At 48.1% G+C, this 13449-nt stretch overlaps 1 protein-coding gene across 1 annotated transcript in view; it reads right to left on the bottom strand.

Annotated features, from left to right (window-relative positions):
- Positions 1-13165, bottom strand: part of LOC311232739 (uncharacterized protein) — a gene marked incomplete at its 3' end in the record, with an annotated part of 60631 nt that extends 47466 nt beyond the window's left edge. The window contains exons 1-2 of the mRNA XM_084338319.1: positions 12935-13165; positions 1267-1501 (exon numbers count right to left, since the gene is read on the bottom strand). Coding sequence (XP_084194445.1) covers positions 1267-1501; positions 12935-12970 — 271 coding nt within the window. The 5' untranslated portion in view covers positions 12971-13165. The remainder of the gene's footprint in view (positions 1-1266; positions 1502-12934) is intronic.
- Between the last annotated feature and the right edge of the window lie 284 nt (positions 13166-13449).

The raw sequence follows: 13449 nt of genomic DNA, 5'->3' as shown, positions 1-13449 counted from the left end.
AGTGTGGTAGTGAAAGGGTTAACCTTCTGTAGTGTGGTAGTGAAAGGGATAACCTTCTGTAGTGTGGTAGTGAAAGGGTTAACCTTCTGTAGTGTGGTAGTGAAAGGGATAACCTTCTGTAGTGTGACAGTGAAAGGGATAACCTTCTGTAGTGTGACAGTGAAAGGGATAACCTTCTGTAGTGTGGTAGTGAAAGGATAACCTTCTGTAGTGTGGTAGTAAAGGGTTAACCTTCTGTAGTGTGGTAGTGAAAGGTTATCCCTCTGTAGTGTGGTAGTGAAAGGTTATCCCTCTGTAGTGTGGTAGTGAAAGGGTTAACCTTCTGTAGTGTGATAGTGAAAGGTTAACCTTCTGTAGTGTGATAGTGAAAGGTTAACCTTCTGTAGTGTGGTAGTGAAAGGGTTAACCTTCTGTAGTGTGGTAGTGAAAGGTTAACCTTCTGTAGTGTGGTAGTGAAAGGTTAACCTTCTGTAGTGTGGTAGTGAAAGGTTAACCTTCTGTAGTGTGGTAGTGAAAGGTTAACCTTCTGTAGTGTGGTAGTGAAAGGGTTAACCTTCTGTAGTGTGGTAGTGAAAGGTTAACCTTCTGTAGTGTGGTAGTGAAAGGGTTAACCTTCTGTAGTGTGGTAGTGAAAGGTTAACCTTCTGTAGTGTGGTAGTGAAAGGTTAACCTTCTGTAGTGTGGTAGTGAAAAGTTAACCTTCTGTAGTGTGGTAGTGAAAGGTTAACCTTCTGTAGTGTGGTAGTGAAAGGGTTAACCTTCTGTAGTGTGGTAGTGAAAGGTTAACCGTCTGTAGTGTGATAGTGAAAGGATAACCTTCTGTAGTGTGGCAGTGAAAGGGTTAACCTTCTGTAGTGTGGTAGTGAAAGGTTAACCTTCTGTAGTGTGGTAGTGAAAGGTTAACCTTCTGTAGTGTGGTAGTGAAAAGTTAACCTTCTGTAGTGTGGTAGTGAAAGGTTAACCGTCTGTAGTGTGATAGTGAAAGGTTAACCTTCTGTAGTGTGGTAGTGAAAGGGTTAACCTTCTGTAGTGTGGTAGTGAAAGGTTAACCTTCTGTAGTGTGGTAGTGAAAGGTTAACCTTCTGTAGTGTGGTAGTGAAAAGTTAACCTTCTGTAGTGTGGTAGTGAAAGGTTAACCTTCTGTAGTGTGGTAGTGAAAGGGTTAACCTTCTGTAGTGTGGTAGTGAAAGGTTAACCGTCTGTAGTGTGATAGTGAAAGGATAACCTTCTGTAGTGTGGCAGTGAAAGGGTTAAAAAGGTGAATACCGGGGGGCGTGTCCCGCTGGGGCCTGTTGAGGAGGCGGACCCCGGTGAAGGCGTCGGGGCCGCCGCCCCTCCCCATCCTGTTGCCGCGGTAACGCGCCACCTGCAGCTCCAGCAGCCGCACCTTCCTGCGCTGGAACTCGCTCTCCTTGTGTCTCTGCTGCAGCTCCAGCTGGACCAGCGCGTAGCCGTCGTCCACCAGCTTGCAGATCTCCGCCACGGCCGAGTTGGCCAGGACCTGCAGACACGACGGCGTATCATGTATCGGTTAGTTCAGGGGTTCTCAAACTACGGGTCGCGACCCAAATCGGGGTCACGGGTAGGTGAAAAAAATAATAATTTTGGCAACATATTTTGGCTAAATATGCCTCATTTTATAAATGTGTATTGATAACATAGTGCTGTAATTACATTTTCTAATAAATATGCACGATCAAGTTCAACAACGTGTGCTGCTTTGATTTTGATATTCCTTAAGTCCACGTTGAAATTACGCGATACATTAAGGTCAAGGTCAACTTTATTTATATAGCACATTTAAAACCAACCGAAGTTGCACCAAAGTGCTTTACAATATAAAAACGGAAATACTAAAAAGTACAATATAAAAACTGAGAAATAGAAAAAATACAAAACACAGTAATATACACAAAATCAAAAGCTGCAATACATTAAAACAATCACGACACGGGGGCGGCTAGGTGGTGCAGTGGGCAAGGCACTCGCCACCAACGCAGGAGACACTGGGTTCGAGCCCAGCTCTCGGCGTTGCTACCAGCTTGGCTGGTCGTTCACACTAACACAATTGGCAGTGTTAGGGGTGGGAAAGCTGGTGGGTGGGTCCTCCTGGTCGTTGTAAACAGCGACTCCTACAGTTCGGTCGGGGCGCCTGCTCAGCGAGGAAAGGATCTGAGGGGGGTAGTGTGATCCTTCCCTCTCAGTGAGAGTCCGCGCTGCCAGGTGAAAAGAAGCGGTTGATTGGCTGGACGTGTGTCGGAGGAAGCACGTGATAGCCTCCACTCTCCCAGATGATCTGACTGTGGGGGGTAAGTGCGCAGCGACCAGGAAGGGGACTGGGAATTGGCATAACGACTAACATTGGGATGGGAGAAAATCGGAGGAAAAAAAATTTAAACAATCACGACACGACCGGGGATGTATGGCTTACTAAGCCTCGAAACGCCAAAGGCCACAGGTGAGTCTTCAGCTGTGTTTTAAAACTCTCCTGGGTCTGGACTCTGGGCTAAAGACCTGGTCTGCAGTGGAAGACTGTTCCACAGTTTAGGGGCAGCCACTGCAAAGGCTCTGTCACCTTTTGTTTTGAACCTAGACCTCGGGGCGTCTAAAAGTAGTTTGTTTGATGACCTCGGTGCTCTAACTGGGGTGGAAACATGGAGGAGGTCAGCTAGGTAGTGAGGGGCCAGACCATTCAAAGCCTTAAACACAAACATCGCAATTTTAAAATCAATCCTGAAGCGAACAGGGAGCCAGTGCTGGTCTGATGTGTTCACGCCTCTTAGTGCGGTCAAGAGGCGTGAGCAGCGTTCTGCACCAGCTGCAGGCGTCGTAGGGAGAGCTGGTCCAGACCCACATACAGGGAGAGCTGGTCCAGACCCACATACAGGGAGAGCTGGTCTAGACCCACATACAGGGAGAGCTGGTCCAGACCCACATACAGGGAGAGCTGGTCTAGACCCACATACAGGGAGAGCTGGTCTAGACCCACATACAGGGAGAGCTGGTCTAGACCCACATACAGGGAGAGCTGGTCTAGACCCACATACAGGGAGAGCTGGTCCAGACCCACATACAGGGAGAGCTGGTCCAGACCCACATACAGGGAGAGCTGGTCCAGACCCACATACAGGGAGAGCTGGTCCAGACCCACATACAGGGAGAGCTGGTCTAGACCCACATACAGGGAGAGCTGGTCGAGACCCACATACAGGGAGAGCTGGTCGAGACCCACATACAGGGAGAGCTGGTCTAGACCCACATACAGGGAGAGCTGGTCTAGACCCACATACAGGGAGAGCTGGTCCAGACCCACATACAGGGAGAGCTGGTCCAGACCCACATACAGGGAGAGCTGGTCTAGACCCACATACAGGGAGAGCTGGTCTAGACCCACATACAGGGAGAGCTGGTCTAGACCCACATACAGGGAGAGCTGGTCTAGACCCACATACAGGGAGAGCTGGTCTAGACCCACATACAGGGAGAGCTGGTCTAGACCCACATACAGCTGGTCTAGACCCACATACAGGGAGAGCTGGTCCAGACCCACATACAGGGAGAGCTGGTCCAGACCCACATACAGGGAGAGCTGGTCTAGACCCACATACAGGGAGAGCTGGTCCAGACCCACATACAGGGAGAGCTGGTCTAGACCCACATACAGGGAGAGCTGGTCTAGACCCACATACAGGGAGAGCTGGTCTAGACCCACATACAGGGAGAGCTGGTCTAGACCCACATACAGCTGGTCTAGACCCACATACAGGGAGAGCTGGTCTAGACCCACATACAGGGAGAGCTGGTCTAGACCCACATACAGGGAGAGCTGGTCGAGACCCACATACAGGGAGAGCTGGTCGAGACCCACATACAGGGAGAGCTGGTCTAGACCCACATACAGGGAGAGCTGGTCTAGACCCACATACAGGGAGAGCTGGTCTAGACCCACATACAGGGAGAGCTGGTCCAGACCCACATACAGGGAGAGCTGGTCTAGACCCACATACAGGGAGAGCTGGTCTAGACCCACATACAGGGAGAGCTGGTCTAGACCCACATACAGGGAGAGCTGGTCTAGACCCACATACAGGGAGAGCTGGTCTAGACCCACATACAGCTGGTCTAGACCCACATACAGGGAGAGCTGGTCCAGACCCACATACAGGGAGAGCTGGTCCAGACCCACATACAGGGAGAGCTGGTCTAGACCCACATACAGGGAGAGCTGGTCCAGACCCACATACAGGGAGAGCTGGTCTAGACCCACATACAGGGAGAGCTGGTCTAGACCCACATACAGGGAGAGCTGGTCTAGACCCACATACAGCTGGTCTAGACCCACATACAGGGAGAGCTGGTCTAGACCCACATACAGGGAGAGCTGGTCCAGACCCACATACAGGGAGAGCTGGTCTAGACCCACATACAGGGAGAGCTGGTCTAGACCCACATACAGGGAGAGCTGGTCTAGACCCACATACAGGGAGAGCTGGTCCAGACCCACATACAGGGAGAGCTGGTCTAGACCCACATACAGGGAGAGCTGGTCTAGACCCACATACAGCTGGTCTAGACCCACATACAGGGAGAGCTGGTCTAGACCCACATACAGGGAGAGCTGGTCTAGACCCACATACAGCTGGTCTAGACCCACATACAGCTGGTCTAGACCCACATACAGGGAGAGCTGGTCCAGACCCACATACAGCTGGTCCAGACCCACATACAGCTGGTCCAGACCCACATACAGCTGGTCCAGACCCACATACAGCTGGTCCAGACCCACATACAGCTGGTCCAGACCCACATACAGGGAGAGCTGGTCCAGACCCACATACAGCTGGTCCAGACCCACATACAGGGAGAGCTGGTCCAGACCCACATACAGCTGGTCCAGACCCACATACAGCTGGTCCAGACCCACATACAGCTGGTCCAGACCCACATACAGCTGGTCCAGACCCACATACAGCTGGTCCAGACCCACATACAGAGCATCACAGTAGTCCAGCCTGGACGATATGAACGCTTGGACGACCCTCTCCAGGTCTTTGGGAGAGAGAGAGGTAGGGCTTCATCTTTGCCAGGAGCCTAAGTTGAAAAAAGGAGCCTTTAACCACAACAGACCCAATCTGTTGGTCAAGTTTCAGATCACTGTCAAAAGTGACACCAAGGCTTTTTATAAAATTACGTTTTTTGGCATCGAGGGGCCGAGGGCCCCTAAAGCACCAGCAGAGTGAGGGCCCCTAAAGCACCAGCAGAGTGAGGGGCCCCTAAAGCACCAGCAGAGTGAGGGGCCCCTAAAGCACCAGCAGAGTGAGGGCCCCTAAAGCAGCAGCAGAGTGAGGGGCCCCTAAAGCACCAGCAGAGTGAGGGGCCCCTAAAGCACCAGCAGAGTGAGGGCCCCTAAAGCACCAGCAGAGTGAGGGGCCCCTAAAGCACCAGCAGAGTGAGGGGCCCCTAAAGCACCAGCAGAGTGAGGGCCCCTAAAGCAGCAGCAGAGTGAGGGGCCCCTAAAGCACCAGCAGAGTGAGGGGCCCCTGAAGCACCAGCAGAGTGAGGGGCCCCTAAAGCACCAGCAGAGTGAGGGGCCCCTAAAGCACCAGCAGAGTGAGGGCCCCTAAAGCACCAGCAGAGTGAGGGGCCCCTAAAGCACCAGCAGAGTGAGGGGCCCCTAAAGCACCAGCAGAGTGAGGGGCCCCTAAAGCACCAGCAGAGTGAGGGCCCCTAAAGCACCAGCAGAGTGAGGGGCCCCTAAAGCACCAGCAGAGTGAGGGCCCCTAAAGCACCAGCAGAGTGAGGGGCCCCTAAAGCACCAGCAGAGTGAGGGGCCCCTAAAGCACCAGCAGAGTGAGGGGCCCCTAAAGCACCAGCAGAGTGAGGGGCCCCTAAAGCACCAGCAGAGTGAGGGGCCCCTAAAGCACCAGCAGAGTGAGGGGCCCCTAAAGCACCAGCAGAGTGAGGGGCCCCTAAAGCACCAGCAGAGTGAGGGCCCCTAAAGCACCAGCAGAGTGAGGGGCCCCTAAAGCACCAGCAGAGTGAGGGGCCCCTAAAGCACCAGCAGAGTGAGGGGCCCCTAAAGCACCAGCAGAGTGAGGGGCCCCTAAAGCACCAGCAGAGTGAGGAGGGGCCCCTAAAGCACCAGCAGAGTGAGGGGCCCCTAAAGCACCAGCAGAGTGAGGGGCCCCTAAAGCACCAGCAGAGTGAGGGCCCCTAAAGCACCAGCAGAGTGAGGGCCCCTAAAGCACCAGCAGAGTGAGGGGCCCTAACGGTCCAGATGCCCAAACACAATGACCTCCGTCTTGCCGCCGGGCCTAAAAGAAAAAATGGTTTGGTTCCGGTTGCCGACCCAATTTATTTTATGAGTTTAAAAAAATATATATATTAAAAAAAAAAAAAGCTTTTTTTTTCTTCAATAAAGTTTCATACAAATCTTAGTCAAACCTTTAGTTTTATGGATATTAAACATGCTGGCAGAGTACATGCATCCATGTTGTCGTGCACATTTTTATTCAATAAAGAAATTCCCTATATCCATAGTCGCCGTGGGAAAAAAAAAAAAATCCCTGCCTACCCATGTGGCCTTAACTGACAACCAACAGGAACCAAAAAAAATTCTTTTATGCCTCATTAAGATTTGGGAAGTTTAGATCCATCCAAATCCTAATGTCGGCAAGAGCCGCCAGCAGAGGTTCAAGACTAAAGATAAAAGGGTCCCAAAATATTCCTAAATAAAATGGGGTCACGGACGGTATGCAAAGGTTTGAGAAGAACCCCTGGGTTAGTTCCTTCCTCCTGCATGTAAACCAGATCATCACAAAAACCGCCTTCTTCCACCTCAGGAACATTGCCCGCCTACGCCCCTCACTATCCTTCTCTGCTGCTGAAACACTGACCCTAACCCTAACCCTACGCCCCTCACTATCCTTCTCTGCTGCTGAAACACTGACCCTAACCCTAACCCTACGCCCCTCACTATCCTTCTCTGCTGCTGAAACACTGACCCTAACCCTAACCCTACGCCCCTCACTATCCTTCTCTGCTGCTGAAACACTGACCCTAACCCTAACCCTACGCCCCTCACTATCCTTCTCTGCTGCTGAAACACTGACCCTAACCCTAACCCTACGCCCCTCACTATCCTTCTCTGCTGCTGAAACACTGACCCTAACCCTAACCCTACGCCCCTCACTATCCTTCTCTGCTGCTGAAACACTGACCCTAACCCTAACCCTACGCCCCTCACTATCCTTCTCTGCTGCTGAAACACTGACCCTAACCCTACGCCCCTCACTATCCTTCTCTGCTGCTGAAACACTGACCCTAACCCTAACCCTACGCCCCTCACTATCCTTCTCTGCTGCTGAAACACTGACCCTAACCCTAACCCTACGCCCCTCACTATCCTTCTCTGCTGCTGAAACACTGACCCTAACCCTAACCCTACGCCCCTCACTATCCTTCTCTGCTGCTGAAACACTGACCCTAACCCTAACCCTACGCCCCTCACTATCCTTCTCTGCTGCTGAAACACTGACCCTAACCCTAACCCTACGCCCCTCACTATCCTTCTCTGCTGCTGAAACACTGACCCACCCACGCACTCATCACTTCCCCACTGGAGACTACTGCAACAGCATCCTGTAATGTATGGCACATCCACCAAGATCCTCAACATTTACATGCATTTAGTCATTTAGCTGAAACGCTTTTATCCAAAGCGACTTACAAGTTCTGTACGACAGGTCATCAGGAAGGGCACAACTCTATCAGCTGAGCAACAATGTTCATCAAAGTGTTGAGTGCTTAAAAAATGACAATTTGATTCAGAATTTTTTGTTTGTCCAATTACTTTTGGTCCCTTAAAAACACTCCAGTCCCCCCCCCCCCCCCTCACTATTGGATGCCTCCGTCTGAGCATTCCCACTTCCCAGGGATAGCTTAGTTAGCGTTAGCGTTAGCAGCTAACATAGTTAAAGGTCCCCTATTGTTCACTATTTGGGCAATTTTACACAATTCCTGTGAGTCTGTACGTTTTTTTTCCAATAGAATTCATTGTTTTGTATTTTTAATCAGGTACTTTGGTGCACCACCACCTTCTCCCCTTCCAAAGTACAAGCTGTTTTTGGCTGGGCTCCGCCCACACTCGCAATGCGCTTTGATTGACAGTCGCCCACATGCACTGGTCTGGCAGATACGCTAGGATGGAGGAACCTTTTCAAAGCGCACCAGTAGAAAGAGAAAGAGAGAAAGAAAGAAAGAGAAACAGAAACAGAAAGAGAGAGAAAGCGGCCACACTTTATTTAAAAACAGCCAATCAAATCCCCATCAATGGAAAATGAACCCGCCCATACCCCGTGCTGATTGGTCCTTGTGCAACACTAGAAAGCGGGGATCTTTGATTAAACATCTGCTATCAGAAGAATAGACAGTCAGAGTGACGAGCTACAGAAGACGGCCACAAACGATAGTACGAGTGATGAAGAGGACGAAACGGAACATTTCATTGCCCCGTAATAAAAATAAAAAAAAGGGGTTTTAATTTTACTTTTTAGCACTTAAGTACATTTAAAAGTAGAAACTTTTTTACTTTTACTCAAGTGTGTTTTTAGCCGGATAATCTGCCTTTTACTTGAGTACGATTTTGAGACGGTACCCATACTTTCACTTTAATTATAATTTCTGGGTACTTTTTACATCCCAGATTTCCCCTAAAACAAATTTGGAATTTGAATGTATCATTTCAAAAATGTTTGCGGGTCCAAAATGAATGTTGTCGTTTTACATGTTTCGATCGCGGTTTTTACTTTTTTTTTTCTTTTTTTTTTTAACAAACATGACCATGTTCCCGTCTTAAACTCATACTGAGGCCTTAGTTTTGGTTTTAAATTGCATATCATTCATTTATTTATTGTCACACAGAGCAGAAGAATTTTGCCAAAACAAACGCATTTCCTTTGATTTAATTATACATCAAATGATTTATGTCAAGGATTGCAATGCCTCGCTTGAATGAAGTAAACTTTTCACCTGGATAACGTCAACATTCAGGGTGAATGTAATGTGAGAAATTGGGTTGAAAAAATATATATATATGTTAAAAAAAAAAAAAAAATTGATCGGATCGGTAGATACTCAAAATCACATGATCGGGATCGGGAGCAAAAAGATTTGATCAGGACATCCCTAGTTCATGTATAGACCACTGCACTTCCGCATTACATTGAGCTCATGGAGCAGAGAGAGGAGATGAATGAATGGACGAGAGCCTCGACATTAAGTGGTTGTTGCCACGGCTGTGGGGGCGCTGGAGACACCATCTTTATATACGAGTCTCCTGAACACGGCGCGACCAATCCCAAGTCCATCAGCACTTTCTCGGCCCAGCTGTAGTAACTTTTTCCGCACCTACTCCCAATCCAATCTATTTATAAAGCACTTCTTTTTTTGATCCACTTTTTCTTCTCTTTTTCTATTTTTCTCCCATCCCAATTTAGCCGTGCCAATTCTCCCCTCCCCTGTCTTGAACGTTGCTGGCTTATGCCCCCCACTGGCCGGTTGTAGGGAGGATAGAAGCCTTGCATCACGTGTCCCCTCCAGTACACACGGAGGCAGCCTGTCACATATTTTCACCTGCCAGCGCGGACTCTCAGGCTCACACTCCCCCCGCCACTTCCTGTCTCTGCTGTGCAGGCGTCCCCCAACCGACCTGTAGGAGTCACTGTCCACAACGTCCAGATTACCACCCATCGACTTCCACCCGCTGACTCTGCCAATTGAGTTAGTATGACGGCCGGCCCAAGCCGGAGGCAACGCCGACAGCCGGATTCGAACCCGGTGTCTCTTGCGTTGGTGACGAGTGCACTGTCCACTGCGCCACCCAGCCGCCTTATAAAGCACATTTAAAAACAACAAAGTTGACCCAAGTGCTGTACAAGTCGCACAACATAAGATAAAAAAACATAAAAAGATAAAAGCACACAATAAAAACATACAATATGTCACATAAAAAGGCAGGTCTCTCAAAAACTGTTTAAAAACAAAAAGCCAGAGCAAATAAATGTGTTTTGAGGCGTGATTTGAACACCTGCAGAGAGGGGGCCTGTCTAACATGCAGAGTGGGGGCCTGTCTAACATGCAGAGTGGGGGCCTGTCTAACATGCAGAGTGGGGGCCTGTCTAACATGCAGAGTGGGGGCCTGTCTAACATGCAGAGTGGGGGCCTAACATGCAGAGTGGGGGCCTGTCTAACATGCAGAGTGGGGGCCTGTCTAACATGCAGAGTGGGGGCCTGTCTAACATGCAGAGTGGGGGCCTGTCTAACATGCAGAGTGGGGGCCTGCCTAACATGCAGAGTGGGGGCCTGTCTAACATGCAGAGTGGGGGCCTGTCTAACATGCAGAGTGGGGGCCTGTCTAACATGCAGAGTGGGGGCCTGTCTAACATGCAGAGTGGGGGCCTGTCTAACATGCAGAGTGGGGGCCTGTCTAACATGCAGAGTGGGGGCCTGTCTAACATGCAGAGTGGGGGCCTGTCTAACATGCAGAGTGGGGGCCTGCCTAACATGCAGAGTGGGGGCCTGTCTAACATGCAGAGTGGGGGCCTGTCTAATAGAGCCATATGAAATCCGCGTTCACGGAATCGCGGACGGAATCGCGGAATTGACCAATAAAAATGGAATCAACTGCAAAACGTGGAATATTGCAGAATTTGGCCTAATCTGGACTGAAATTCCGTTTTTGGGTGGAACGCTTGGTGCACACGCGACCGGGGAGGCGGACGCTAGAGCGGGTTACACACAACACAGGCAGTCTCCCAAGCGTCTCGCTGCTTCGGTGTTTACATCGTCAAGAAGCTAATAAATTCCCCAATAAGCCCTCAATTCAGAGCAGAGCAGTATCCTAATGACTTTTATGCCTCCGGCGATAAGGTGTTTTGCTAATTCTGTCAACGTTCCGTGGACTGGACCCGCAAAAACACTTGCGACACTATTGTGATTAAATAGCTATGAATGAATGAATGAAAACTTTATTTAACAGATTGCAGAATGGGTACAATACAGTACGGCTCAATACATACAATTGTTAAGGGGATGCAGACCTGAGAAAGACGTTTGTCTTGTTTCCATCAGGGTCCCCCATTTTCAATTCATATAGACGTTAGGACATGATCGCTTCTTGCTAAATCTAGTGCACCCATCCATTTGTTTAATGCAAACGAGTCATTATACACTGCCCTTTATAATCGAAATAAACTTAAATAGCTATGAAACGTTTTACAGTACATAGGACTATAGATGGAAATGATAGCTTCTTGCTAAATCTGGTGCAATCCATTTGTTTAATGCAAACGATTGTCATTATACACTGTCCTTTATAAACGAAATAAACTAAACTAAAGGTGCCTAAATTATGCATTACTATATTTCATCACAATAAAATAGATATAGCTAGGCTACTGACATTGTGATAATGTCAGTAGTAGCTAGCTGTATCCATTGTTTACACTTGAAATGTGTATTTTTATTTTGTCACAATATTATTTGAAAAGTATTGTGTAAAATGTAACTGTATTTCTGAGTTGCAGCACTTAAAAACATTAAATGGACTGTTATATCATATTCAATTGTAGACATTTATTCATTCCCACTTATTAGACACTATTTCTGATGGTAAAATGAGCATAAAAAGCAAAATACAGAATTCTGAAATATTAAAACGGAAAAAACGGAATTTGGGAAAAAATAAAATGGAATTTGGAAAATAATAAAACGGATTTCATATGGCTCTACTGTCTAACATGCAGAGTGGGGGCCTGTCTAACATGCAGAGTGGGGGCCTGCCTAACATGCAGAGTGGGGGCCTGTCTAACATGCAGAGTGGGGGCCTGTCTAACATGCAGAGTGGGGGCCTGTCTAACATGCAGAGTGGGGGCCTGTCTAACATGCAGAGTGGGGGCCTGTCTAACATGCAGAGTGGGGGCCTGCCTAACATGCAGTGGCAGCTCATTCCAGAGCGTTGGGGCTGCCACTGCGAAAGCACGGCCCCCCCTAAAGCTTCAGCCTGGACTTGGGAACAGCCATCTACGCATGCGCAGATTGATAGAGCTAGACTCCGTGGGCAATCTGCGCTACAATGTGTAGTTCGGGAGTAGGTGCGAAAAAACAGCTCAGCCGAGAAAGTGCCGATCGACTTGGGATTGGTCGCGCCGTGTTCAGGAGACTCGGGCGTATAAAAGTCTATTGGATCACGTCTCCAGCACCCCCACACCGCTCTCTCTCCCATGATTTCAGAATCCTGGAAGTGTTGCAGTGGTCTATGTATCTATCCCCTCCCTACTTCCCATTTTCCCCACATGGAATGCTCCTGATTGGATAAATTGTATGCTGATTGATTGAAAACTTTATTAACAGATTGCAGAATGGGTACAATTATACAGTACAGCTCAATACACACAATTGTTAACGGGATGCAGACCAGAGAAATACTTTTGTCTTGTTTACATCAGGGTCCCCCATTTTCAATTCATAATGACATTAATAACATACACAACATATCTTGACATTTCTGACATACATGACATACACAGATATACAGTACTAGTTACATTTGTGACATACAAGATATGGAAATATATAGTACTACAGTAGTGCGATATCTAGTGGCTGAATGTTATGTATAACACCTCTAATTAACCTTAAATTAGCTAATACATCATTCATCCAAACTGCGCCATCTGCTGGACAGGGAACCAAAACGCTGTGAACTCTGCTGTTGAAAACGGGTCGTTTTAATCTCAGTCTGACTTTTGTTTTGTTTACATAATGTGTATTATGCGTACCGCCGACGCCGCAGAGCTGCTTACGTGTATATAGATGTGTATAAAACCCTTGTAATTCTGCAGTAATGGTGTTGACGGTAATTAATAACACGAACCTCCAAGATGGAGGCGATCTGCGAGTGCAGGTCCATGGCGGCAGGAAGACGAGCTTCTGTTCCGCAGCTCAACTTCCACTCACTCTCGGTGTTTCTCCAGCGCCAGATAAACACATTCAGTCAAACATATTCTCTTTGATGTGTGCCGTGTGGTGGTAAAAAAAAGTACAATAATAATAACAATAAAGGTTAAAAAGCCACCGAAAAGAGCGGGACTACTTCACTCTTTGTTGTGTTGACTGCTGGAGGGATACCGGATATCCGTGTTACTGTTTTGCTTCTTCTTCTGTGGTGTTTGAAGTCGGTCGTCATCCAGAGTTACTGTGACAACGGCGCCTCCTGCTGGAGTGAGGCGGCACTGATTCAAACTGGGCTAAACTATAGGAATAAAATACAGGTAAAACAATAATAATAATAATAATAATAATAATAATAATAATAATAATAATAATAATAATAATAATAATAATAATAATAATAATAATAATAATAATAATAATAATAAAACAACGTTG

The sequence above is a fragment of the Notolepis coatsorum genome (genome assembly GCF_963971535.1).
Source record: "Notolepis coatsorum genome assembly, contig: SUPER_7_unloc_2, whole genome shotgun sequence".
Lineage (NCBI taxonomy): Eukaryota > Metazoa > Chordata > Actinopteri > Aulopiformes > Paralepididae > Notolepis > Notolepis coatsorum.
This window is presented reverse-complemented; position numbering and strand designations above follow the sequence as displayed.